The sequence below is a fragment of the Patagioenas fasciata genome, chromosome 17 (assembly GCF_037038585.1).
Source record: "Patagioenas fasciata isolate bPatFas1 chromosome 17, bPatFas1.hap1, whole genome shotgun sequence".
Taxonomy (NCBI): Eukaryota; Metazoa; Chordata; class Aves; order Columbiformes; family Columbidae; genus Patagioenas; species Patagioenas fasciata.
In genome coordinates, this window is record NC_092536.1 from 12864373 (window position 1) to 12891958 (window position 27586).

The following is a 27586-nucleotide window of genomic DNA, read 5'->3' on the forward strand; positions in this document are numbered from 1 at the left end:
GCGAGGACAGCGGGCACAGCCCCGCTCTGCCCGTGGACGCACGGACACCCAGACACCAGGACACAACCACTCAGTGGCCCGTGGGCCCAAGTCAGCTCTTTATTTCCTCCTGCCATTATACAAAAAGTATGGGGGTGCCACGAGCCCGGGGTGGCCACCGCCCTTCTCACAGTACAAAATAATCTTGATATTTATAAATAACACCTTGTTACATTCATCGTTTAACACAATACAAAAAAAAGTTATCACAAAAATAGATATTTATATATTAAAAACGTCCTTAAATATTTTTTCTCCCACTGCAGGGATGTATTAAATTAACCCCAAGATTCAATAAATATCACAACCACACAAATATTAATGTATAAATTAGTGGGGAGGGGGTGGGTGCTGCCACCCACTGTCACAGTGCAGTGGCCAGAGCCGAGCCCCTGCCCGACACAGCCCCAGGGACTTGGGGACACAGGGACGTGGAGGGTACAGGGACACTGAGCACAGAGGGAAGAGCACGGGGGTCCCTGAGGACACAGGGATGCTGGGAGCATGGGGACACCAAGAGCAGGGGGTCACCCAACACAGGAGGGTGAGCACAGGGACACTGCACAGGGACACTGAGCACACAGGGACACTGAGAGCACAGAGACGAGCACAGAGGTGCTGAGGGTCTGGGGATGAGTGTGTAGGGACAAGCACAGCAAAGGACACAGGGACATGGAACTTGTAGGGACACTGAGTGTGCAGGGTCGTGGAGCTCACAGGGATGCTGAGCTCACAGGGACACCAGGCTCACGGGGACCCCAAGCCTGTAGGGACACCAAGGTCATGGGGAAACCAAGCTCACGGGGACATCAGGCTGCAAGGACACCATGTTCACAGGGACACCACGCTCACAGGGACACCAAGCTCAAAGGGACACCACACTCACAGGGACACCACACTCACAGGGACACCAAGCTCACAGGGTTCTGCTCCCAGACACTTCCTGGGGTGTGCAAACCCCCGAAGGTGCAGGCAGGGCGGTGCAGGGGGTGACAGTGCCGGTGGCACACACCGGTGCCGGCAGCACAGCTGAGTCAGGCTGGGTCACCGGACCCGCTGAATCACTGGAAAATCCATCAGGACTCGGTGACAAAAAACGGCTCCATCCCGCAGCATTGGGCACCCAGGAGACACCCGAGTGAACCCAAGTGTGTGACACCCACCAGCGCTGCTGAAATGTGGAGCAGGACAAGGGGGAGTTGCCAGGAGCAGGGCTGTCCTGCAGCCGTGCGGTGGCACGGGGCCAGCCGGGTCCCCACGGTAAGCCGAGGCGATGGACGATGCTTCAAGCGCACTCGTGTCCTCACCCCTGGAAGCTCAGAGGGTGCCTGAGGAGCGTCCCCACCAGCGAGTTGCCATCTGGGGATGGGGGTGAAGATGGAGATGATGGAGATGGGGACAGCTCTGGTGACACCAGGGCTGTGCTACGAGCGTGTGGGTGGCCGTGGGCCCCGGCGGGATCTCCGCTTCTCCCGGCGGCTCCGGGCCTCGAGCCGGGCGCTGAGCTTGGCCATGAAGCGGGCGTAGCTCCAGAGGATCTGGCACCCCGCCAGCTTCTGCCGGAAGATCTTGGTGGGTGCTGTGGGGCCGGGGGGCGGCCGGTGGCCGGGGAGGGGGCTGGGGGCCGGGAACAGCCCGTCCAGGTTGCTGAGGAGCCCCCGCACCTTCAGGTGGGTGCTGGCCAAGCGACGAAGGATTTCGGCACCGGGGGGGTTGAGGTCGCGCTGGTGGCGGGTGATGTCCTGCAGCGCCTGCGCCATGCGGGTCATGGTCCCTCGCAGCTCCCGCAGCCCCCCGGGGCCCAGCACAGGTCCCCGCAGCCACTCGGGCGGGCGGTTGGTGCGGCAGAGGTGGTGGATGGCCAGGTGCTGGTTCTCCTCCTGCCCAGGGACAGGGGGGACAGTCAGGGACACTGGACTGGAGCAGCATGGGACCCCCTCGCCAGTATTATCCCCCCATGGAGGGGACAGGCACGGGACTCACGTAAAAGGTGAAAAGCTCCTGCGCGTCCTCGGCCATGTGTCTCACCAGCGCCTGGATCTGCTGCAGGGTTGGGGGCGGCAGGGGCCGTCCCCCCTGGCTAGGCACTGCCCAGAGGATGAGGAGTCCTTTGGTGACAGCTGGGGAGGAAGAGGAGGGACATGGGGGACATTGGGGCGTTGCCGGGTACAGGGAGGCTCCAGCCCACCAGCCCCCACATGCCCATCACCCTGGTGTCAAGCCTTGAGGTGACACCAATGCGTGCCAGGTACATGTGCCCCCCTGCACCGGTCCCTGGTCCTGCCGCAGGGACAAGCCAGTCTCTATGCCAAGAGCCTGCTGGGGACCCGGCAGGGAGGAGGAGGAGGATGGAGATGCCCTGGAGCAGCCAGGGACGCAGCCCAGTGCCGGTGGCTGTCCAAGCAGCTCCCCCGTCAGCACAGGCCACCACAAAGGAGGGGACAGCGGTGACACTCCTGGATTCGGCCCCTTGGCTCCAGCCTGTTGCTGTCCCAGCCCTGCTGTCACCCAGAGCCATGTGCCAGCGGTGACTCAGGAGGTGGCACTGGATCAGTGCACAGCATCCAGCCACTAGCTCAAGGGCTTCAGGGTGTGCAGGATCCATGCCAGCAATCTGACCTCTGACCCTCTGCCATCTGTCCCCAAACTGACCCCAGCGCGTGTCCCCTCCTGCCCACCCCCTCCCAGCATCCCTTCTGCCCTGGCATGAAGGCAGCACCCCTGGGTGCCCATCGCTGGTGCTCCCAAGCCCACACGCCATGGCGGGGAACATCCCCATCCCCCATCAGCACCCTTGGGAGATGACACCGCAGCAGCACAGGGAGGGACAGCCTGGGTGACACCATCAGCCGCAGCACGCCGACTCCATCCCCACGCGGGCCCCACCGTGCTCTCCCCGTGGCTCCCGGCGCGCGAGCGAGAGGGCGGTTTGGGGACGCGGCAGCCACCTACCTGCCAGCATGCCCAAGGGCCACCCGCCACACCGCATGGCCGGGACGGGGTGTCTGGGCGTGGGGCCGCCAGGCGCGCAAGCCACTTCCTTACTGCCGGCCTGATGGGGAAGCTCGCCTTTTAAAGTGCACCCATTTGCCCCCACCTCCGCGGGAGGCACCCGGACCCAACGGGAAGGCAGCGAGAAGTGAAGCCACGGCCCCAGGGCCAATGAGCGGGGTGAGTCACCCCGGCGGGAGGAAATGATGCCAGGACTGCCCGTGGGCTTGTTCTTCGATTCAGTTCCTCGAGGGAGTCCCAGTGGGTCCAGCCCATGGTCCCCACTGCTTGGTCCCCGGTTTCTTGGGACAGGGCGGCTCCGAGTCGCTCCAGGTTTGCTGCTCGGCACCCAGTGGGCTGGTTGAACTGCAGACAGCCTGTCTGCCTCAAAACCCAAATGCAAAAGAAGGTAATGGTGATGGCGGTAGCAGGGCTGGCATTTGGGGACGTTGGCTGTGTGGGGACACCCATGTCACATCGTGAAGGGCTTCATGCACCAAGTCCAGACATGAGAGCAGAAAATCCAGCCTGGGAAGGAGGGAGGTGGAAACTCGGTAAGTGCGGAGCATCTGGGCACGGCTGGGTACCGCACCCCGCCGCGGCACTGGGTGATGCTCCCGAGGACGCTCTGGCCATCCGTCCCCTCATACCCACCTCTCTGGGCGACAAATTGGGGTGCTGACTAAGCAGGGGACACAGAGCAGCACGGTTCATCCCAGCAGCACCCATGGGTGACCCCAGGGAGGAATCACAGCCGCCTGGTGCCAAAAGGCCACGCTGGGACGTGCGTGGGGCCCCGGGTGTTGCCCAAGGGCGCAGGGCCGGGCAGCGGAAGCCCGTTGTGGGCAGCGGTGCCGGCAGCTGTCCCTGCTGCCGTGGCAGCCTTGTGCAATGCCACCGCGGCACAGCCCGGCGTGCACAGCACCCAGCACAGCGCCCAGCACAGTGCCCAGCACAGCCGGCAGCACCCGCTGCAACCCCCGTGCACCCCCAGCTCCCCTTTTCCTGCAGATGAAGCCTGGCACTGACAGGGGCTTTTTCCTTCCTATAAAAATGAATGTATTTCATCAGCTCTTTGAGAAACAATGCAATCCGGTTGATGTTGGTGCCCATCACAAGCCGCCCCACGCTCAGTTCACAGGTTCCGAGGGTTTAGCAGCAGCATGGGCTGACAACCCAGCCATAACCTCTGCTCCGGGGTGGAACGATGCGGCCGTGATTCCCTTTCACAAGAAGAAATGTTGTCTTTTCCCAGAATTTCCCCTCCCCAGCCACCCCACGAGCTCCAGGATTCCCTGCTGGGGCGCGCGGGGCTGGTGCTGCTTCCTCCCCCAGCCGCCTCCTCCTCCTCAGGGTGTCCCCAGCAGAGGTCGTGGCTGGGCCAGGGGGCTCAGGGTGGGCAGGGCTGTGCCTGGGGGGTGGAGGAGCCAGGAGAACATCCTTTTCTCCCCAGCCTGCCTGGCTGAAGCAGCTTGTCCATCCGTCTGTCTGTCTAGGCGGTCTGTTAGCCAGCTGTCCATCCATCCATCTGCTCATCCACCCATACTTCTGTCCAGCTGTCCAGCAACCTGTCTGTCCATCATCCATACAATGATCCAGTCGTTCATCCACTCGTTTAGCTGAACGCACACACATCCACCTGTCTGTCCATTTATCCATCCGTCCGTCCATCCATCCATCCGTCCATTCACCTGTCTGTTCATCCATCCATCCATCTACTCATACATGCATCCACCTGTCCATCTTTTCATCCGCTTGTCCATGTCCACCCACCCATCCACCCATCCATGCATCCATGCCTCCATCCGTCTCTCCCTGACCACAGGGACCCTCCACCGAGCGTGACGCTGCAGCAGGACCGCCGGACACCCTGACCAGGTGAGCAGGACCACACAGGTAGATTGCACCCACTCTCAGATCCCCACAGCCAGAGGTGGCCCTGGTCCCTCTGCACGTCACTGTCACCTCCCAGGGGGCGCACAGGGTCCCTGCTGGGCTGGGCAGTGGCCGCCTTGCTGGAGCAAAGCGGGTGGCTGTGCAATACCCAACAGGGACAAAAATAGCGCCGGTGACCGCATGGCCCGGCTGAAATTTCTTCATCACTTGGGCGCACGTCAGCAGCATCTCATGACTGCGGACAACAGAGCGAGACAGGAAAGAAATGCCCGGGGAGGTGGCAGGAACCCGAGGGGTGACGCGGGGGGACACGCTGGGACCCGCGCACGCTCCCGCCTGGTGCACAGGGACGTGGGGCTGGTTTTGGAGGACAGGATGGGGGCAGAGCCACGTTCGCCAAGCACGCTGAGCCCTGCAGAGCTGCCCGCCCTGGGGAACAGAACCCAAAGAGGTTTCTGCTGTGCTTGTGCTCCTGACGAGCCGTGGTCCCCAGGGACACCCAGTGGCTGGGGACATGGGGGACATGGGGGACAAGGCCACCACCACACAGCCCCAGCCACCAAGGGGGTGACAGGAGCTCCAAGGCACCCCAGGAGGTGACAGCCCTGACCCCACGCACCCCACTTTGCCGGGGGGTGGCAACAGGAGAGGATGTGGGGACAGAGTGGCAACACAATAGGGGAATCCCCAGGCCTGGGGTCAAGTTCGTCTCTTTGTGCCTCAGTTTCCCCCAGAGCTGGGAGCTGGTCCAGCATGGGGCAGGGCAGAAATGGAGGAGCAGGGCCTGTGCCTCAGTTTCCCCAGGGCTGGTGATTTGCTGAGGGCTGCAGCCTTTGCCCTTTTTTCCCCAAGAATGTGGCAGGTGAGCTTGTCCTGTCCTGGTCACCTCACAGTGGGGACACGGGGAGTGCCACATCCCCCTGTCACCTCCCAGCCATTCCCATCCCGCCCAGTGCCACCACCCTGGGGACTGGCTCTGGGCCACCCCCCCAGCCACAGAGACATACAAATAATAGAACTTTTATTGACTTATTAAAAACTATGTGAAAATACAGCTTGGAAGGAGTTCGGGGGTCACCATTGTTCCCCCTCAACAGGCCACAGCCCAGGCAGGGGCACAGGGCCACCCCGGAGGTGACACCAGGCTGGGGCTGAACCACAGCACCCCCATTCTCTGCCTGGGAGATTTTCGGGGTGCAGGGGGACCTGCAGCTCTGGGGACATTTTCACCCCCCATGAGGCCAGACCAGGGGGGCCCTAGAGCATCACAGCCCCACTCTAAGGGATCACCCATGGGGACACACGCAGGGCGTGGGGACATGCCCTGCCAGCCCCGAGCTGTCACCCCAGCACCATGGTGGCACATCACTGCTCTCTGGTGTGTCCCCCAACCAGCAGGTCCCTGGGGACACCTGCTCCCCTCCTGAGGGGACAGAGGGTGGCAGGTGCTGCCCTTTGGCGTCCCCCACGTGGTGGCACAGCAGGGACAGCTTGCCCTCCCACAGGACACTGTCCCACCATCACTAGGCCACTGGGTTCCTGAAGCCACCATGTGTCCATGTCCCCAGCAGACAGGGAGTGACGCTGCACCCAGCTCTGCCCCACACTGCAGGAGCCTCGAAATTAAAAATAATGAATGGGGGGGCAGGTAGCAGGGGACCCCACCATGCCACTGCCCTGGGCCACCCGGCGCGGGGACAGCAGCCACTATCTGCCACTGTCCTGGCGCTGCTGCAGCAGCTGGATCACTTCGGCAATGCCCTCCTCGGGGACCTGCGGGGGACAGAGGGGTCAGCCCTGGGGACACCCCCGGGTGGCGGGTCCCGGGGAGGCGCAGGGGCTCACCAGGGCGTGATCAAAGTTGAAGGTGCTGATGTAATAGGCTGAAATGTCGGCGGCAGCCAGTGGCTCTGCGATCTGCGCCACGATGCCACACTCGTCTGGGGGAAAAGGGATCCCGGGGTAAGCGGTGGCCCCGGTGGCACAGCCCCAGTGGGGGTGGCACAGGGGGGACATGGCCACTGTGGCCACACTCACCGAAGCCGAGGGGCTGCCCCCCTATCCGCACCATGCGCCACAGCTCCCCCGTCGAGCTGGTCAGCAGCAGGTCGCTGGGGAACCTGAGAGAGGGGGTGCTGGGTGTGACCCCAACCTCCCTGAGCCCCCAGCCCTGGGATGGACAGACGGACACACAGACAGACAGACAGCACCTACCGCTTCTGGGTTTCGGCGTCCATGACGATGGAGATGTAGCCCTCGATGAGGGAGAAGGCGAAGAAGGTGATGGAGTCGAGGTCCTGGCTGGTGGCACCGGGCTCCCGTGGTGGGCTGTGGGGAGGGGGAAGGAGCCACAGGGAGCGGTCACAACCCCCAAAACTGGGAGAAGGGTTTGGTGGTGGCACTGGGTGTCTTAGGGGTTAGCTGGGGGGGGGCAGGAGAAGGGGCTGGGAGCGGGTGCTGATCATGGGGTGTGCAGCTCACATGGGGGGCAGCAGGTGCTGGCCACACACGGGACAGGGGTGACGCTGGGTTTTGAGGCATCCCCAAAGTGGTGCTGTGCCTCCGGAGCGGGACAGTCCCACTAGAAGGGACCTCACCCAGGGGACACGGGAGGTCCCAGCCAGGAGCATCCCCACACCCCAGCGCAGTTCCCACCAGCCTTTTGTAACCCCCCACCTCCTGTTCTGCACTGGGGCGCTTGTCCCCACGTCACCTCGGGGCTCCCATCTCCCCCAGTGCCACGACTGCAGCCTCCACGCTTGGGAGGGCAAAACCAGCTTGCAAAACACACCCAGAGCTTGAAAAGCCACTGGGAGCAAGAGGGGAGGACATGTCACCACGGTTCAGGTGACATGAGGCAAGAGGCCACCGCCATGTCCCAGCCCCTGGACCCACCTATGGGAGTAGAAGAGGACGTCGATAAGCATGGTGGCGATGGCGGGCAGCGTGTCGGGGGCCACGGTCAGGACGCAGAAGCGGGTCTGGGGGCTCTGCACCGGGTGCAGCGTGGGGCTGGCGGCTGGCAGGGGGACAGGCACCCGTCAGGCTTGGGGACAGCGCAGGGACAGTCCCGCAGTGCCACCCCGTGGCCACCGCCGCCACTGCCCGGCATCCCTCCGGGTACACGGGTGGCCCGGGGAGTAAGGAACTGGGTACCAGCGGTAGCATCCTGGACAGGACCAGGTGGCCCTGGGGATGGGGTGACCCTGGGGACATGACACCCGGTGTCACTCACCCGGCTTGGGCTTGAGGAAGCCATTGCTGACATCGTCGCAGGTGACAGGGACACACTCGCCGCTCTCCTCCTTGTAGATGTCGAACTCCCCGGCCAGCGTGTGGATCACCACCGGCAGGTCCCGCTCCCGCACCTGCCCGGGCGCAGGGTCGGGCTGGCACTGCCACCCCCAGGGACAGCGGGGTCCCCACCCACCCCCGCCAGAGCCACCAGGGACCCCGTCCCCATCATCCCCAGCGCTCACCAGGATGAAGTCGGTCTGGTACGTGGAAAGCATCAGCACCGAAACGTGGTGCTCAGCCAGCGGCGCGATGACCGATCTGGCGATTTTGGTGACACCGGTGGCCTGGGAGCCAGAGGCGGCCCGGCCGTTGGAGACGACGCTGAGCACCAGCCACGTCGAATCCGCCACCTGCATGAACTCGGAAGGCGGCAGCTCTGCGAGGGATAAAGGGAAACTGAGGCACAAGGCTACCTGGGGCTCGGCACAGCCGATGCCGTGAGCCTGTCCGTGGCACGGGGCCGGCAGCGGCTCGGGCACCGCGTGTCACACTGTCCCTCGGGAGGTGAGCTGGCCCGGCAGAGCCAGGACAGGATCAGCCCCTGGTGTGGGGCTGGAGACACTGGTCTGGGGGCACCGACCAGCCCCATCCACACCTGGAACGAGCCAGAAAGGCTCAGCCCCTCCATGTGCTGAATTTGGCCACAGGGACGAAGAGGGGTGGAGGCTCCAACCCTCAGGCCCAGGACGCGTCTCTCTTCCCCATGTCAGCACCCTGGGCTGGATGCAAGGGGTCGTTGGGGTGCTCTGTACCCCAAAACCGGCACAGCCAGGCCCTGGGACTGCTCGGCCCATCCCCTGCACCCGGGGACCCTCCAGCCCAGCATCCAGCACCAGGGACACGCTGGGGGGGACACGGGAAGGGGAACCGCACTGTCCCAGGGGTGCCAGCACCTCGTGCCACCCTGGTGGGAACAGGCCAAGCCCCAGCTGGTGGGGCCAGCGCTGCCTCCCAAAAAGCGGTTTTTGTTGGCAGGGGGGTGCACACTGGCTGGTCCGCTCCTGGCCCAGGATGGGGGGCACAGGGGCTGCAGTCGTCCCCCCCAGCCCACCCACCTGCCCAGAGAGGGGCTGGCACTGCCGGGGTGCCCCAGGATTCATCCCAGCACCCCCAGTCCCTGGCACCCCCTTCTCACCCCCACCCTTGAAGGGACAGGGTGGGGTGGGCACCCGAGGGATCTCCAAACTGCTCTCCCCACTCAGCAAAAGCAGCACCCATGGGAGACGGCCCCGCACCAGCACCCAGCCCAGCTGAGAAGGCAAACTCATCACACGCAGCGGGGGGACATCGCCCCAGGGAGGGGTCTGGCACCCCTGGGGGGTGACCCCACGAGGGGATGGGCTCTGCACCCCCCTCCTGAACCTCGGCTCGGGGCAGGGCCGCATCCGGGCCCTTAGCGGGTGTTTCCAGCGCCTGTTCCTGTGCAGGAAGCGCCAGAACAGCCTCAACTCCAGCTCAGGGCCAAGTGTTGGGGGGGACACTTGGGGACATGGGACCTGTCCCAGCATTCGCTGCTTAATCGCTTTTCAACACCACCCTGGCCGAGGCCGTGAGGCACAGCGGGGGACCCCACTGTCCCCTGCCACCCACCCCCGGGATTAATCCCAATCCCCAAGGGAAGAGAAGGGACAGCTTTCCTGGGGGGCCCCTCTCCCGCCCCACAGTGGGGGGACACTGGCAGCCCCCCAGCCCCGGGGCGGGGGACACAGCACAGCGGGGCTGCCGGCTCGCAGGACCATTGTTCGCCGCTTCCCGCCCTCCCCTCGGGATTGAGGAATATTTGTCCGCAGGCCCTGAAATAAAACAATACGTGGGGAACAGCTCTGGCTCTGCGGGGGGAGCCCAGCCCCACGGCCCCATCTCCGAGCAAAGGGCCGGGGAGGGAGGTGGGAGCTGGATCCGGCCAGCGAGTGCCCCATGGCCGCAGCGCTGACCATTGCTCCTTGGGGCACCGCCAAGGTGATACACTGCGGCTGGTCCCACGGCCTCAGCAGGAAGGTTTGGGCGTGGGAAGCTGGGACAGGATCCGGCCCCCCCCAGCACGACCCGTTGGGCCGGTAGCCCCGGCAGGACCAGCGGTCAGGCTGATGCACAGGCATGCGCTGGGTCACCAGTGGTGGGGACATCACCGAATTACACCTTCTAGGGACGGGGACTAGCCTAGGGTCAACTCAGCCCCAGGACAACCCAAAACCTGGGTCCTGCTGCCCGCAGCACCCCCAGGCAGGGTGCACCCCTGCCAGCCCCGGGGGGCACAGAACTGGCCCTGCTCTGCTGAAACGCTGTCTGGTCCTGGCCCTCACCAAGCAGGGGGACAAGACAACAGCGGCCAAGGGACCGACGGCAGCAGGTCTGGCAGCAGCACCTGGTGCAGGCAGAGACCGGGGTGCTGCCCGTGGGGATCCTGGGGGTACCTGCCCCTGGTCTGGAGCAGCTTCAGCTGGTGCTGGGGTCCCACAGACCGTCCCCGCCGGTTCCACAGCCCAGTCCCGTGAGCTGGCGGAGACGCGGCTGCAGCTGGGAAAGGGGTTATTAGGGCAAAGGCGGCCAGGCTGGGAGAGCATCAACTGGGCAAGCTGGTACATCTCCGGCGCAGGCACTGCAGGCCGGGAGCCCCGGGGATGGGCACGAACCCAGGGAGCCTCGCTACAAGCCGGGACTCGCTCCCCGCGGCCCAGGACGGAGCATCGCTGCGCTCGGGTGGGCTGAGAACGGGCACAACTCGTGTCTGCGGTGCCAGCCCACCCTGCGAGGGACGGGGTGGCCGCAGAGGCCACCGCACGGTACCTTTGAAGCCTTCCTCGTCCAGCATGATGGTGTAGTCTTCGGGGGTCTCCGTCAGGCTGAAGAACTTGCACCTGAAGAAGAAACCGGCGCTGTCGACCCCGCGAGGGCTGCGGGGCTGGAGCGGTGCTGGGCACCGGCGGAGGAAGGAGAGGGAGGAGAGGAAGGCCGGTACCTGCAGCGCTGGGGTAAGAAGAGCAGCTTGAGCAGTGGGTGGGTGTAGAGCCAGAGCCCGCGGCGGGCCAGGCTCAGCACCCGCACCCGGTGCTCCAGGATGTGCAGGTCCATGGCGGCCGCACCGGCCCCGCCGCCGCCACCAGCGCGGCCCCGGCCCCGCCCCGCCCGCGGGAGGGAGGGGCGACCGCGGCCCCGCCCTGACCCCCGGCCCCGCCCCGGCCCCGCTGTCCCGACGGGACCGACCCGGACCCGCCCCGACCCGGAGCACCCGCCCCAGCCCCAGTTCCGAGCCCCGGGCTGCGGGACCCGGACCCGACCCGGAGCCCCGTGGTATCCGAACCAGCCCAAATTCCGAGTCCCCGGGATGCAGACTCGGACCTGACCCGATCCGGAGCTCCGGGACACTCAAAACAGCTCCAATTCCGAGCCCTGGAGTGACCGACCCGGACCCGCCCCAAAGCCCCGGAGCACCCGCCGCAGCCCAAGTTCCGAGCCCCGAAGCGCCCGACCCTGGGCGGAACCCGCCCAGGGGCCCCAGGGTACCCGAACCAACCCAAATTCCGAGTCCCGGACTCCCCGCACTCAGTCCTGCCCAGCTCACCAGCACCAGTCAGGCTACTGGGCGCCCTGGGAGCCCAGTTCCCGCTGTACCCATCGCACCCCGGCCGGGCTCCCCCAGCACCCCCCGTGCTCGGCCCTGGCCCGGGCAGGACGGAGCCCAAAGCAGCCGCGATTTACCAAAACCAGGACAGCGGTTTTGGGGGGCAGAGGGGATCCCCAGCACCAGGTGTGTCCTGCAGCCACCCCCGGGAACAGGGAGGTTTGGAGGGAGGAACAGAGGTTCGGGCAGAATTCCTGCCTGCGGGAAGCACGGGGAGGGAGGGAGGACCTGGGCACCATTTTGTGTGAGGAAAAAGTCAAGTTCTGGGGGGTCATGGGGTCAATGAGGAGGCTCCTGGCTCTGTTGGGCCACAGGGGCTGTGGCACTGGGAGAGGGAGCAGATCTGGGTGCTGGGAAGGGCGCTCACCCCCAGGAACCCCAGAGACCCCAGGGCCTGGCAGCCACCACGGCTGTCACCAGCTGGGGCAGGCCTGAGCGTCCCCCCATTTACACCCCAAACACGGGCAGCTCCAGGGCTGGGCGAGGCAGCAAGGCCGGGTTGGGGCTTGGCCACCCTTGGTGGCTCCCCTGGGGCAGTGAAAGAGGTGACAGCAGCAGGAGCCTTCCCAGGACCCCCCATAGCACCTGTCCCCCTGATCACCCAGTGACACGGGGCCCATGGCAGGGTGCGCCCCCAAAGCTGCTGCAGCAGGAGGTGGGAGATGATGGGGAGCACCCACACCCCCATCCCCTGCCCCGCTTCAACCCGCAGCACCAGAGGGCGACAGGAAGACACGCTGGGAACGGAGGCTGCGCCTTTACACAATCCTGCTTTATTTACCCCTTTGTACAAAACCATTTTCCCCGCTTTATTTTACAAAGCCACCCCTGGCAGGGGGGAGAGAGGGGACCCCATAAGCAGGGAGCACCCGGCCGCTCACCCACCCCACGGGCACCCTGTCTCACCTCCGCCAGGGCCCCAGGGTGGGGGGCAGCGGTGGGGAGAGCCCCAGCAGGGTGAACAGCCCCCCGGAGCCATGGGGAGCCCAGGGATGGGGAGGGGGGGGCTTTAGCCTCCCGGTCTGGCATCAAATCCCGCTGCCCGTGGCACACTGTGCCCGCAGCTCCCACCCTCGGTCCCCGTCCTGCACGGTTACTGCCACGGAGGAATAATAAATAGGCTCAGTGAGTAGGTAAATTCGGTAACTACATATAGGGCTACAGCTCGATACATCCTCACTAGATAAAGAGGAGGGGGGTGAGGGGTCCCCCGGCTCCTCACGTACCCCCAGTCCCCCTGCGCCAGGCGCAAGGGCTCAGGAACTGGGTCTGCCCAGTGGGCAGGGAGTGGGCAGAAGGGTGGGGGCTATGGGGGCATCCCAGGGGCAGTGGGTTGAGGGGCTCTGGGACAGAGAGAAGGACCCGTGGGGCAGCCTGGCCCCCAGCTGTGGGTTGGGAGCTTGGGTGGCTCAGCCACCCCTGCCAGGGCTCCCACCGCTCGTGGTGCCAGCACCCTGCAGGGTGGGCACCCAGCGCAGAGCGACAGTGGCCCCTTGGGCCACCACCCCGGCCAAGCTCCCACAGGTGCCCCTGGCTTTGAGCCCACCCCCATGCACAGGGCCCACGGTGTCCCCATCCCTCGCGCTCAGAGCGCCGGGCACTCCGGGTCCCCGCACAGCCCCCTCGGTGTCCTGGAGCCCGGGTCCACGCGCAGCCCAGCTGAGCCTGGGGTGCAGACCCAGCGCCGCGCTGGCCCTACAAGTACGTGTCCTCGCTCTCCCGGGAGCTCAGGCTCTCCTTGGACTGGTGGTGGGGGGACACCTGGGGGTGCAGCAGCTCCTTGGCTGCACCAGGCGCCCCATTACCCTCAGCCCCGGGGCCGTTGGCGGGGCTGGCCGGGCCCTTGTCCCGGCTTTTCTCCTTGCTCTTGCGGGCCTTGGGCACGGGGGCGGGCCCAGGGGGCACGATGATGGAGGGGACAGGCTCCAGCGCCTTGCGGGTGGGGGGCTCGGCCTCGCTGATGGCCTTGGCGCCGTGCAGGCGCGGGGGGGACTTGCACTGCAGCTCCCCGTGTGTCTCCCGCCACTTCTTCAGCTGGATCAGGTGCTCCCGCTCGATCTGACGCTCCGTCACCGGCAGCTCGATGACCTGTGGGGGGACACACTCGGGCCATCAGTGTCTCCCCCAACAGCGTCACCCAGGGCTGGCTCAGTCCCCTGGGATACCCCCCTGCACAGAGGAAACCCCAAATCCAAGCCTTTTGGGGACTGCTCCCCATCTCTGCCCACCCAGGGGCATCCCAGTCCAGCAGCATGGCCAACTGGGTGGCACTGGGCCCCCAGCCCCCCAGCACCTCACCTCCTGCACCAGGAAGGTCTCCTGCATGATCTTGGGGCTGAGCGCCCGCAGCCGCTCCATGGTCTCGTACTGGCCCTGGCAGGACTTGAGCTTGTCCGAGGAGCCCAGGGTGTGTTTGAGCAGCACCAGGCCCACCCGGAAGATGATCTTCACCCCTGCGAGGGGAGAGGTGAGGCAGCAAGTGCCCGGTGGGACAGGGTGATGCTGTCACTGTGTCCCTCAGGTGCTGTGGGACACCAGATCCCAGCCCCGCTGGCAGTCAGGATATGCAAGAGGGGTGGATTTGGGATGCACGTGCCCCTGAACCCCTAGGAAAAGAGCCCAGTCTCTACCCCAGGTATGTGGCTGCCCCAAACCTGCCCTACAACGGGCCCCATGTGCCACAGGGGCTGCAGGCAATGACCCCGAGAGGAAGAGGAGGATGGTGGGGAGCTCCTACCTTCGCAGAAGAACATGTCCCAGACGCGCAGGACAGAGCTCCAGGGGAGCGTGCGGGAGAAGGCGCACATGAACCACTCTGTCATGTACAGGATGGGATCGATCTTCTGCTTGCTCAGGTGCTTGTAGGCCACAGGTGAGACCTTGTGCAGCAGCGAGAAGAGGATCTGTCCGTCCAGTTGAATGGCCTCCTGCAGGGACAGCAGTGAGAGCCCCCGTGAGCACCTTAACCCTGGCCCAGCCCCGGGATCAGCTCCCCCAGGGAGCAGCCACCCCCGAGACCCAGCTATGGGAGCAGAGCTGTGCCCCACGGACCCCGGCAGCAAAGCTACACCGAGCCCCCACCCCTGGGGGTGTTCTGGAGGCTGTGAGAGTAGCAGGATCTGCCCAAGCTCTTTCTCCAGAGCTTAGGGCCTGGAGCCACCCCAGGTCCTGCCACCACCAACGGCACCGCGGGCCCCTCACTCACCAGCTTCTCGCTGTAGTAGCCGGGCAGGTACTTCTCGCAGATCTGCACCAGGCACCAGAATGCTTGCTGCAGGCCAAGGGACAGCAGGTGAGCACCCAGGTGTCCCCAGGAAACATCCCACAGTCCCCACCCCACTCCCCAGGACCAAGGGAGGAGGCAGAGCATACCCAGGGCATCTCCCTGCATCAGCCAAACTTTGGGGTACACGGGTGCTGTGAGCCAAGCACTGTGCCCACCAGCAGTACCCAAAGAGACCCCCACCCTCTCGCCGGTCCCCGCTCTGCAGCCCCCGGGTCTCCCCGTCCCCCCAGCTGTGTGCTCGTACCTCGGCCGGCATGTGCATGAGCAGGACGGCAGCGATGGGCGCCTGGGCCTGGCAGTAGCCCTCCTCCGGGCGGTACAGCGTGTACGCCTTCAGCACCCGAAACAGGTCCTGCTGCCTGCGGAGACCCAGGGAGGGAGAGGTGGAGAGAGGGCATGGATGTGGCCCCGCAGCCTCCCCCAGGGACCAAACCAGCACCGGGCATCACACGGTGACCCCGCACTGCAGCCTGGCCACCAGGCCTCCCCACGAGCCTGGGTCAGTCCGTCTTCACACAAACCCAGGGATACGGGACACCAGTTGGGGTGTTCAGCCTGGAGAAGCTCCAGGGAGACCTTATTATGGCCTTTCCGTATTTAAAAGGGGCTGACAAGAAAGATGGGGACAGACTTTTGAGCAGGGTTTGTTGTGATAGGACAAGGGGTGATGTCTTTAAACTAAAGGAGGGAGATTCAGGCTGGACATGAGGAAGAAATTGTTGTCCCTGAGGGTGGTGAGAGCCTGGCCCAGGTTGGCCAGAGAGGTGGTGGATGAACCATCCCTGGAGACATCCCAGGCCAGGCTGGAGGGGGCTCTGAGCAACCTGAGCTGGTGAAGATGTCCCTGCTCATAGCAGAGGGGGCACTGGGGGAGCTGGGAAGGGCCCTTCAACACAAACCATCTGCAATTTTATGATAACCACAGCTCTGCTCCGGGACACTCTGCCCATGGAGGCCCCATCCTGCATGGATCTGAGCAGCAAGGCCGGGAGATGACCACCTCCTGGGGATACCAGCTCAGGGTGAGCCGTGGCCGGGCAGGACACAGCCGCAAACACAGCGGCAAAGACACCCCCTGACACATGGGGAACAGCATTTCCCTGGTGAGACAGAGGCCACAGCCGGGCACCTCCTCCAATCTCCTACCACAGCAATTCCCACCCCACCAGTGTCAGAGCTGGTGCCAAGGGCTGCGACACACACCCCCAGCTCCTGGGAGGCTGTCCTGTTCTCAGCCCAGGGCTGGATGCCCCATGAGCTGGGTGGTGCAAGAACTACAGGGAACACTGCAGCGGACACCGCAGGGGACGAGTGTGACTCCGTGAGCTGGCTGGCCAGTGCCCACCCCACAGAACCAGTCCAGCCCGCTGGCTGCCGAGGACCAGACATGCAGCAGCTCCACTCACCCATGGCCTCCGCGTGAGACAAACATCTCGTGGAAGGGGAACTGCCGATGGAGATCCCGCTCAATCACGTCCAGCCACTTCGGGTCCCCCGGCAGGAGATCCAGTTCCTGGAGAGGGGAGAAGCGAGGTGAGTAACACCCCACAGCAGCACGGTGCTGGCCCCACTCCAGCATGTGGGGCCACTGTGACCCCAAGGGAGCTGGCGGAGCAGCCATGGGGCTGGTCCTGGCTCTGCCCGAAACACAAGCCCACGCCGGCTGGGACACCAGCACCCTTGCCCCCGCCAGCAGGAATAAGCAGAATCTGGGACCCCAACAGACACCGCAGCCCCGGAGGGAGCAGGAGCCACCCCAGCACTGTCCCCCTCGCTCAGCGCAGGAAGGTCCCCGGCGGCACTCACGTCAAACTTGCCGATGTTCTGCTCCAACTTGACCTTGCTCCCAGAGAGGTACTGCCAGGCACGGCCCCGCAGCGAGGGCGGGATGCCCTTCTGGCACCGCAGCCGGATCTGAGGAGAGACAGCGTCATGGGTAAAATCACTGAACGTGGGGAGCAAAGAGGCCCCGGGGCAAGATGGGAGCCAGGCCTGGCAGCATGGTCATAGGCTGATCCCCTGCTGCCTCCCTGTACAGGGGACATGTCCCTGCGCCCCTGGGGACAGGCTGCCCAGTCACACATCCCAAGACAGCTCCTGGTGTCACAAACACTGACAGGATGGCATGGGGACCTGCGGTCCCTGCTCACCCCAGCACCGCTCTCACCACAGCAGCTCGGCTGGATGGAAGTGGTGTCCCTCAGGGGTCCGTACTGGGACCAGTACTGTTCAACATCTTCATCAATGACATCGGCAGTGGGATCGTGTGCACCCTCAGTAAATTTGCAGGTCACACACCTGAGGGACTGGATCCATCCAGAGGGACCTGGACAAGTTTGATAAGTGGGGCCATGTGAACCTCCTGAGGTTCAACAAGGCCAAGTGCAAGGTCCTGCACCTGGGTCGGGGAACACCCGGTATCAGTCCAGGCTGGGGATGGAGGGATGGAGAGCAGCCCCCAGGAGAAGGACTTGGGGTGCTGGGGGGTGAGGGACGGACGTGACCTGGCCATGTGCACTTGCAGCCCAGAAACCACCAGTGTCCTGGGCTGTGTCTCCAGCATCCAGTTCTAGAGTCAGGACAGACATGGAGCTGCTGGAGAGGGGCCAGAGGAGCCCCAGGAATGATCCGAGGCTGGAACAGCTCTGCTGGGGGACAGGCTGAGAGAGCTGGGGTGTTCAGCTGGAGGAGAGAAGCTCTGGGGAGACCTTAGTGTGGCCTTTCTGGACTTAAAAGGGGCTGATAAGAAAGATGGGGACAGACTTTTGAGCAGGGCTTGTTGTGATAGGACAAGGGGTGATGGTTTTAAACTCGAAGACGGGAGATTTGGACTATACATGAAGAACGAATTGTTTGTGCTGAGGGTGGTGAGAGCCTGGCCCAGGTTGGGCAGAGAGGTGGTGGATGAACCATCCCTGGAGACATCCCAGGCCAGGCTGGACGGGGTTCTGAGCACCCTGAGCTGGTGAAGATGTCCCTGCTCGTGGCAGGGGTGGCACTGGGGAGCTGGGGAGGTCCCTCCAACCCAAACCATCTGTGATTCTGTGACAGCAGCTGGAGCTGCACCAGCGTGCAGGAGCTGCCGGTGGTGCCAGGAGCCAGCCGAGGTTTTGTGCTTTGCAAGCAGCTCCCAACAAGCCCAGCCCTGCCTTGAAGCTGGAGAAGCAAACGCTGGAGCTGAGGTGGGGAGCGGGTGGCTCCCCCCACCCAGCACAGCCCATGGGAAGCACTGGGGATGCAGGGGGGTTCCCAGCCCCCCAGCTCACCCCAAGCACAGGGCAGGCCTGGTCACAGCCCCACACACCACCCACTCCATACCCACAGCTGGCTCCCAGCTTCCCTGGCACAGGGCACCGGCCAGGACCAAAGTCCAGGTGAGGCAGCGCTGCTGGTTCCTGCCCCGCAGTGAGAGCCGAGCCGGCTTAACCCGCCACTGCCAGCACCGCAGCACGGACCAAACCAGAGACCCCCAGCTCCTGGAGCGGCAGCAGCATCTCCCTGTGGTCCTTGGCAAGATGGGGACACATGAGATCGCTGCTTTCATGGCCTCCAGCCCTCACGTTCCTGCTCTGATGGCACACGCCAATTGTTGGAGACGTGCCAGGGCTCTACATCCATGGCCAAGAGCTCCCAGAGCCACCCCGGTCCCTCCCGCCTGCTCACAGCTCCTATTCCCCGTTTCCCGGTGTAACTCGGGAGCGGGCTGTTTGGTTTCCAAGCAGCCTGGCCCAGCGTGGTGGCAACACCACGTCCCCAGGAGGGTTTGCTGCTCCCCACTGCAGCCAGGCTTGTTTACCCCGCAGGTCCCAAGGGGCCTTTGTGCTCACAGGAAATACAGCGGGCGATGCCCGGGGCTGCGGGCAGCTCTGTGCTGCTGTCAGCTCTGGGATCGAGCTCGCTGCCCTTCCTGCTGGCTCTGCTGCCAGGAAGGAAACCACCTCATAGAATCACAGAATCATTTTGGTTGGAAAAGCCCCTCAAGATCATGGAGTCCAACCATTCCCCCACCCCTGTCCCTGCCCCATGTCCTGAGAACCTCATGTCCGTCTGTCCAGCCCTCCAGGGATGGTGACTCCAGCACTGCCCTGGGCAGCCTGTTCCAATGCCCCACAGCCCTTTGCAGAAGAAATTGGTCCCCACATCCAACCTCAACCTCCCCTGGCGCAACTTGAGGCCGTTTCCTCTGCTCCTGGCGCTTGTTCCTGGGGAGCAGAGCCCGACCCCCCTGGCTCCAAGCTCCTTTCAGGCAGTTCAGAGATCAGAAGGTCTCCCCTCAGCTCCTGTTCTCCAGCTGAACCCCCCAGGTCCCTCAGCCGCTCCCATCACACTTGTGCTCCAGCCCCTCACCAGCTCCGTTCCCTTCTCTCAACTCGCTCCAGCACCTCCAGGCCTTTCTTGGCATGAGGGGCCCAGAACTGCCCCCAGGATTGGCGGTTTGGCCTCCCCAGGTCCCAGCACAGGGACGGTCACTGCCCTGGGCCTGCTGGCCACACCAGTGCTGGCACCAGCCAGGATGCTGGTGGCCTCTTGGCCACCTGGGCACACGCTGGCTCATGTTCAGTCGCTGTCACCAACACCCCCAGGGTCTTTTCGGTCGGGCACTTTCCAGCCGTTCTTCCCCAGCCTGGAGTGTTCATGGAGTTGTTGTGACCCAAGTGCAGGACCCGGCACTCGGCCTTGCTGAACCTCAGACAACCTCTCTGGGTTTTGGCTTGGCAGCCCCTCCAGCTGCCCACAGCTGAACATCTCATTCCCTTGGTTCTGTACCAGGTTCTCCAATCACCCCCATTCTGGGGGTACCCAGCCCCCAGGGTCCCCCTGCACCCTTCCTGAGTGATTCTGAAAGCAAAGAGCAGCTGGAGCGCTGCTGGCCCCAGAGAGCGATGGGAGCTGCCCACACGTCTGTGTGTCCTCCATTGGTCTGTCTGGAAAGGCCAAGGATCGGCATATGGTGCTGGCACGGCTCAGCACCACATCCCCGCTGGGATCCGGGCCAGGCGGGCGAGGGAGGGAGCATTTTGGGATCCCGGAGCGGTGCTGGTGTGAGTGAGCCCGGCAGGAGCTGGCCCAAGAGATCCTCAGGCCACGAGCCAAGCCGGGCAAGGCAGCCAGGAAAGCATCGGGATTTTCAGCGGCACGGGGAGCTCCTCCAGAGCAGCAGCACCGGCACCGCGCTGCACGGCCCTGGACCAAAGCAGCCGGGCTCCTGCCAGAGCTGGGATGGTCACCAGCAGCCTGCCCGCAGCAGCCCCAGGGCTCTGGGCACCGAGCAGCTCTCCAGAGCAGAGCACAGAGGCTCTGGGCAAGGACTGTTGCTGCAGGACAGATTATACAGCACACCAGTCCCTGGGAGCTCAGCCCAGGCACGAGGGAGCTCCTGTGCCAGGCGTGCGGCTGTCGGAGCACCCACCCGAGCCCGGGGCCACGCTGCGACACAATGGCAGAACAAAGCGCCCGCCTGCCGTGTCCCCAAAATCTCTTCCAGATCCTTTGTGAGTGGCCAAGAACCAGAGGAGGGATCCCTGTGTCGGTCACCAGGCAGCGAGCAGGGACAGCGCCCTAGGAGCATGGCACACGGAGCGGTGCCAGGAGGCCCTGCCAGCCCAGGGGCAGGAGGAGGAGGAGGGAGAGCAGGAGGAAGGAGCCCTTTGGCCACCCTCAGGCACTGCTGGGCTGTGCCAGCAGCCTCATTGCTTCCAGACACACAGCAGCAGCCTGGGACTTGCTGCATCCCATCCCTGTCCCATTCGCAGGCTTGGGAGCTCAGGGAGAGCCAGCAGACCAAACCACAGAGCCACCCAGCACACGCCACCATGAGTCCCCTGGGGACCCTACTAGCAGAGCAGCGTCACACGCATCAGGCTCAAACGTTTCCTACCCAGAGCTTTTTTGGTCTCCGAGATGCTCAGACCAGAAGTTTCCATGACCGAACAATTCCCCCGGCTGCTGCAGGCAGCCAGAGAACCCTCGGAAGGCTCCAGCCCGGCGGGAGCAGACGGGAGCAGGACAGGCTGGCTCGGGGACCGCAGGCACAGCCCCCGGCTCCAGCTTCCCTCCCACTGTGAGGAGCATCATGGGGAGGGAACAGCCCATTCGAGCCAACAGCATCATCCAAAGGCAAAAAGTCTGTCTGCGGGGACTTGGTGACAACGCAGGCTGCCCCAAAGCCTCAGGGGGACATGGCTGCACCCAGCTGTCCCCGCTGCCACCTCCTCTCACCCACACAGCTGTCCCTGAGCAGTCCCAGGGGACACAGCTGTCATTCGCCCACCTTCTTGTGTTTTTTGGCCATCCACTTGTCCCAGTTGTTGAGCATATCCAGCCATTTGGACTCGCGCTGCCGCAGCACCTCCAAGGGCACCTCCTCCAGCCTGGGGACAGGGGAGAGGCCGGTCAGCATGGTGACAACCACGGCAGAGCGCCCTGTCCCCTCCAGCACCCTGGCTGCCCTCCCCCAGGTGCCGAGCCCGGCTGGGACACGCTCCAGAGCGCCAGCGTTTTGGCAGCTGCTCAGCACTACTGGAAGCGCTTACCACCTGTGAAATCCCCACGCCAGCGTGGCCCCAGCTCAAACCCCCTTGGGAGCAACCTGCAGTGTCCCCACCATGTACCCCAACACCCTGGGGACCTGTGCCCGGGGAGGGGTGCGCCAGGAGGGCGAGGAAGTGGGGAGCACAGGCAGAGCCGAGCGAGGCCCGATCCCCCGCAGGCGCTGGCTGCAGACAGAGAAATCCGTGGCCGCGAGCATCATGCCATCTGCACGGCCCCGGTTGTGCTCGTGCCCCAAAACCCTGGCGCTGCTCCAAGCCCGGCAACGAGCCCAGCAAAGGGTCCCCCAGGAGGGAGGGGAGTGTTTTCCAGCAACAAATGCGATTTAACCCTGCCGAGGCAGGCAGGGATGCTGCCGTGATGCTGAAGCCAAAGCTGGGGCCTCCAGCGCCCCCAGGCACCCTCTGCCTTTGATCAGGGGAGCTGGGGTGACGGCAACTTGGTCAGGCCCTGGGCACAGACACCCCGGGGGTGGCAGAAGCTCCTTCAAGCTGTCAGTAGAGCCGAGCTGTTTTAAGAGGACTCGATACCTCCACAGGCTCAGCTCTGCACTGCCCTGCCACCGTGCTAATCCCAGGAGCGGCCTTGAGGACACAAGGACAGCGGTCTGGACAACAAGCACCCCTCAGACGGGTGCAGAGCCCCTGGCCCCGCTGCAGGACACGCAACCCCTGTGTCTCCCCAGACCCCTCCATGGCAGGAGCCGGAAAACCAACAGCACGGCAAGCCCAGGGCCGCGTCCAGCTGGCAGCGCTGCCCGCTCCTGCCCAGCCCTTCCCGCAGCGTCCCACCCGCTGCACAGGGTCAGCCGGGGCCTAGCGCCATTGTTTTGGCTGGCAAATCCTCTCCAAAGGGATCCGCTTCACTCAGTGCGGCCACCTCACCTCCCCGGTACAGGATGGGAATGGCCGCAGCTCTGCAGCCGAAGCACAGCCCAGCACGGGGATGGAGGGAGCGCTGGCCCTGCGCCAGGGCTGCCGGAGCAGCCGGGGCTCTCCGAGGCGTGGGAAGCTGGGGAGTGCGGGACGCTGGACACAGGAGCTGGCAGCAGGCCCGCTGGAGCCTGGCCAGCCCAGACTGGAAGCTGTTACCAGCTGATGGCTGCTTGGCAGCGGGCACGGCACAAGGACTGGAGGCATTTCAGATGGCCGAGGCGGGAGGATGGGGCAAGGGCACCCCAGGCCAGGGGCAGCGAGGTGCCTGACACAGGGAAGGTGCTGCCCCACACCTGTGATGCTGGTGACAGCCCCACAGCTCAGCCCTTCCCAGTCCGCCTGGACTCTCCAGAGATGCTGTGACACCCGCTTGCCCTCCCCGTGCCTCCTCAAAACGCCTCCAGCCAGAGGGACCCCAATCTGCCAGCCATGGAGCGAGGCCACGTGTTCCCGTTTATCCATCGTGGGGGAGTCGGGGAGTGGATAAAAGCCCCGAGCGAGGGCAGAACAGGGCCCCAGTGCACCTGCAGGGCATGGGAGGAAGACTCGGTCCCCAGTGAGCACACTCATCACACCCCCACCTGCCTCCAGCACCAGGAGCTCTGTCTGCAGAAGCTGCCACCTACTGAACCCTGGGGACAGGGACACCCACCCTGGGCACTCAGGGACTGCTATAGAGTGAACAGCTGGGACACCCAAAGTGTCCTCAGAACAGTGAGTGGCTGGGACAGGGTGCAGCACCCTGAGCAGGAGAGATCACCCTATTCCTGTGGTGCTGAGCTGTGGTCCTGGTGTGCGGGGTTGGAGTTTATCACCCAGAGCGACACTGCTTGCCCAGCCCCAGCAACCCTGGTGCCTCCTCCCCTGGAGACCCACCGAGTAACGCCCGCAGGTGAGCACCGTGCGCCTCACAGATGGGGAAACTGAGGCACGGGGACCAACTGACAGCAGAGCGTGCAGGCGGGCAAACCGCAGGGGAGGTAACGTCCCGGGCAGAGAGGAGCGGGGCTGCCACGCGTCACCCCGGGCGTCGCTGTGAAACCACGGCCAAGAAGGCAAACACCAAACACGCTGCCGAACCAGCTCTCCGGGAGCACATTCCTGGGTGCCGGCACCGCCCCGGGGCGCAGCGCTGGTTCGGGCTGCCCGGCTTCCTCCCGGCGCTTCCTCCCGGGGTGAGGCCGCTGTCACCCCCTGTCCACAGCGCCCTAAGCCGGTTCCCTAGCAGTTCGCCGAGCGACGGCTCGGCCTCCCCCGTTTGACAGCGGCCAAAAATCCGCCGGAATCCAGCGCTTGGAGGAGAAGAGGCCGGAGGGTGACCAGACACAGCCCCGGGTGCCGCCAGCGGCCCCGGCCGCCGCTCCCGAGGCGGATGCTGCTCCCCAGATGTTCCCTGATTGGAGATGGGGGTGGCTGGAGCAGCTTTCGGGGCTCTCGATGCCATCCCGGCTGCTGTGGCCCCCGCGATGCCCCTGGGGAGCAGCCCGGGCACCGCGGAGCTGCCGCCCCGGGGGTTTGAACGCCCCGCGGTAGCGCTGCCCGGCGGGGACGCTGGGGACGCGCCGGCACCACCGGGGCGGGGAGGCCGGGGAGGCCGCGCTGGCTCCTCTGCGGAGCCGAACCGGCCCCGGAGCGGCCGCGCTGGCGCCCACCCGCACCCCCAACCCGCCCCGGGAGCGGTCGCTCCTGCGGGTACCGGCCCAACGGGCCCAGCGCCAAGGCCGGGGGCGGAGAACAACCCCCCCGGGGCGGGAAGAGCCGCTACCGGCCCGGCCCAGCGGCCGAGGCGCCGCGGCCCGGCCCTGAGGGGGCTGCTAGGCCGGTGGCGGCTCCAGCTGGGCCCAGGGCGGCTCCAAGGAGCGCTCAGCGCCCCGAGACGCGCGCCCCCCGGCCGCACCCCCGGCCCCACTCACGGCCCCTCAGCGCTGCGGCTGCCCACGATGAAGCCGAACTTGTCGACGCGCCGCTCCTCGGGGCCGCCGCCGTTAACCTCCGAGTCGGAGCCGAGGGAGCTGAGCTCGTCGCCGCCCGGCTCGGCCAGGCTCTCGCGGGTCCCGGCCAGGCTGTGGTGGCCGCCGGGCGAGCCGGGCCCGCCGCCCCCGCGGCTCTTGGCCATGGCGGCGGCTCAGCGGCGGCGCGGCCGCTCCTCCATGCCGCGGCCACGGCGGCGGCCACGCCCCCCGCCTGCCGGGCCGCACCCCGCCCAGCGCCGCTATTGGGCGGGAGAGGCGCTTCCGCCAATCGGCCGCATGGAGACCGACGGGGACGGCCCGCCCCGAGAGGAGATTGGCCAAGCGGTTGGGAGGGAGCTGTCTGTCAGCGCTTGTGCCCGGCCCCACGGGTGCCAGCAAGCGGGGAGGGGCTGCAGGGGGCGAGGGGCGGGGCCGGACTGGGACCAGCCTGAGCCCACAGCGGGCGCCAAGGCTGCGCGGGGACTGCGGGGGCTGCGCCCTGTGCTTACTGGGACAACACTGGGGGTGCACTGGGCGCACACTGGGATGGGGCTCTGGGAGGATCAATTTCCCATGGGGATGCCCATGCTGCACTCAGGGGACAGTTTGAAGCCACAGACGTTACTCCCTGTCTAAGCACATCACCCCAAATCTGCCCCAGCCCGTGGGTCCTGCACATGGACCTGCCCTTGGGTCAGCACAGCTCCAGGCAGCACCACAGGCTGGGGCAGAGCGGCTGGAAAGTCCCCGATGGAAAAGGCCCTGGGGGTGTTGGTGACAGCGACTGAACATGAGCCAGCGTGTGCCCAGGTGGCCAAGAGGCCACCAGTATCCTGGCTGGTACCAGCACTGGTGTGGCCAGCAGGCCCAGGGCAGTGACCGTCCCTGTGCTGGGACCTGGGGAGGCCAAACCACCAATCCTGGGGGCAGTTCTGGGCCCCTCATGCCAAGAAAGGCCTTGAGGTGCTGGAGCAAGTTGAGAGAAGGGAACGGAGCTGGTGAGGGGCTGGAGCACAAGTCTGATGGGAGCGGCTGAGGGACCTGGGGGTTCAGCTGGAGAACAGGAGCTGAGGGGAGACCTTCTGATCTCTGAACTGCCTGAAAGGAGCTTGGAGCCAGGGGGGTCGGGCTCTGCTCCCCAGGAACAAGCGCCAGGAGCAGAGCAAACGGCCTCAAGTTGCCCAGGGGAGGTTGAGGTTGGATGTGGGGAACAATTTCTTCCCCAAAGGGCTGTGGGGCATTGGAACAGGCTGCCCAGGGCAGTGCTGGAGTCACCACCCCTGGAGGGTTGGACAGACGGACATGAGGTTCTCAGGACATGGGCAGTGCCAGCGGTGGGGGAACAGTTGGACTTGATTATCGTGAGGGTGTCTCCAAACAAAATGATTGTGTGATTCAATTCTATGATTCTATCCCTGTAGCTGGTGCTGTGCCCAGTGGTTCTTCATCATCTCCAGCACAGACAGGTGAAACCAGCCCAGATCTTCTCACAATAAACCACAAAGGAGGTGTAAGTGACTGGGTGACAGCGCTGGCTCCAGGTGCTGTTGGGACCTGCCTGGTGAGGCCTGGCAGGAGCAGGTTCTGCAGGGAGCGAGGCCCCGAGCTCCATCCCACCTCCCGGCACTGAGCTGAGCACTCGATTTTCTCCCTTGAAAAGCAAAGAATCGGGGTTTTATTAGAGCCAAGACCCCTCTCTGTGTGGGTAAATTACCAAAGGACCAAATCTTGTTAACATCAGTAATAACTCAACCTACTTCCAGGTTTCTCCTGCATCCCCAGTCCTGCGGGTCCTCCCTACACAAGGGGAAAGCTCCGGTAACGGTTGTTTCGTACAAGACAGACACACATGCCGTCTGTTACAACATTTTCCACTAATATTTAGAGAGAAAGGGGCTGGTGAGGCTCCACGAGCTATTTCTAGTGGGAAGTTTTCCTGCCAGAGCATTGGGCTGGGAGCTCAGTCCTGCCTGGCTGGTAATGGGCTTGGCTGAAAGTGTCACCTTAGCCCCAGCTGGGGACATCGGGGAAACACGCGTCCCTCGGGGAGCTGCTCGGGCACCAAGTGCCGCGGTGGGTGCCGCCACCGGCCACAGCTGGAGGAGAAAAGCTGGGTGACCTCAAGCAGCCCCATGACGTTTGGGCCCCACACCGGATGTAAAAGTGTGACTTCTGCATTTCAGAGCTTTCTCTGCAGTTTTTATCAGCTCTGGAAAACACCCCTCACTGCCCGATTTTGTGTTCTGAGATCATACCTATTGTCTAGTTTTTAAAAGCAGAAGGGAAGTAATTATTCCACCTTCCTGCAGGATCCACCCCAGCGCCGTGCGGCAGGGACAGGCGCAGACACGTGGGCATCTGTCACAGCAGCTGGGGACCAGCGGCCACCTGGGCTGGGCCAGCGCCAGCCAGCGGCACCGCGGCTCGGGGAGGCAGGAGGATGCTGGTTCTTCCCGCTTGCTGAATCTCTCCCCACAAAGCGCAGAAGAAGGTAAACAGGATGTTTGTAACACCCGACCATCGCTAAAAATAATAAATCCATGGCTGTGGGTATCCAAAAGGAGAGCAGAGGTACCCAAATCACACAGCTGCTGGGGCAGCAACAGACAGTTTCCTTTTCCTTGGTGCCTAATTATCTCACTGTAGATTAATTGTGCTCTGCGTTTTGTTTGTATCAAACTGCACCACAGCTCTGCCTGAAGGCACGGCAATAACCCATTTTCCAGACCTGTGTGCTCTCCCAAAGCAAGAGGGGCCGGCTGCTGAGGCGGAAAACACGATGTCCAATACAATTCTCACTAAGTGCAAAGCCCACCCTGCCCAGACATGAGCTTTTCATTGAAGAGTAACTGTGCAGCCTTAGGGAAATTTTAATAAAACCCTTTTCTTGCAGCCTTTCCTAAAAAAACCAGAAGTATTTCCTATTTTAATTACAAAACCCCAATGTATTTCCCCAAAACCCCAGTGCACATCCCTGTCTAAAAAACCTAAAAGCCAACGACCAAGAGCTGTGACAGAC

General features: G+C 64.3%; 3 protein-coding genes across 7 annotated transcripts; all 3 read right to left on the reverse strand.

The window, feature by feature from the left end:
• Positions 1-1463: 1463 nt before the first annotated feature.
• Positions 1464-5870, reverse strand: LOC139829252 (uncharacterized). The gene is made up of 7 exons (XM_071815875.1): positions 5854-5870; positions 5075-5161; positions 4804-4900; positions 3623-3688; positions 2992-3091; positions 2023-2159; positions 1464-1919 (listed from the first exon to the last, which is right to left on the reverse strand). The coding sequence occupies exons 1-7, from the start codon at positions 5868-5870 to the stop codon at positions 1464-1466; spliced, it is 960 nt and encodes a 319-aa protein (XP_071671976.1).
• Positions 5871-5930: 60 nt separating this feature from the next.
• CASTOR1 (cytosolic arginine sensor for mTORC1 subunit 1) lies at positions 5931-11340 on the reverse strand. Of its 4 annotated transcripts, none has more exons than XM_065851539.2 (9): positions 11183-11340; positions 11011-11081; positions 8406-8599; positions 8162-8294; positions 7822-7945; positions 7141-7254; positions 6964-7046; positions 6772-6866; positions 5931-6699 (listed from the first exon to the last, which is right to left on the reverse strand). In XM_065851539.2, exons 1-9 carry the CDS (start codon positions 11293-11295, stop codon positions 6634-6636), a joined length of 993 nt encoding a protein of 330 aa, XP_065707611.1. In that variant the 5' UTR covers positions 11296-11340; the 3' UTR covers positions 5931-6633. The 4 variants fall into 4 exon arrangements, with proteins under 4 accessions (XP_065707611.1, XP_071672152.1, XP_065707610.1 ...); XM_071816051.1 differs by having other exon boundaries at positions 6964-7061; XM_065851538.2 differs by having other exon boundaries at positions 8162-8599.
• A 1256-nt stretch (positions 11341-12596) lies between these two features.
• TBC1D10A (TBC1 domain family member 10A) lies at positions 12597-24769 on the reverse strand. 2 transcript variants are annotated; one of them, XM_065851456.2, is made up of 9 exons: positions 24529-24769; positions 21403-21502; positions 16938-17045; positions 16538-16644; positions 15376-15490; positions 15051-15116; positions 14583-14772; positions 14144-14298; positions 12597-13933 (listed from the first exon to the last, which is right to left on the reverse strand). In XM_065851456.2, the coding sequence occupies exons 1-9, from the start codon at positions 24729-24731 to the stop codon at positions 13541-13543; spliced, it is 1437 nt and encodes a 478-aa protein (XP_065707528.1). In that variant the 5' UTR covers positions 24732-24769; the 3' UTR covers positions 12597-13540. The 2 variants fall into 2 exon arrangements, with proteins under 2 accessions (XP_065707528.1, XP_071672146.1); XM_071816045.1 differs by lacking the exon at positions 24529-24769 and adding an exon at positions 23492-24170.
• Positions 24770-27586: the final 2817 nt, after the last annotated feature.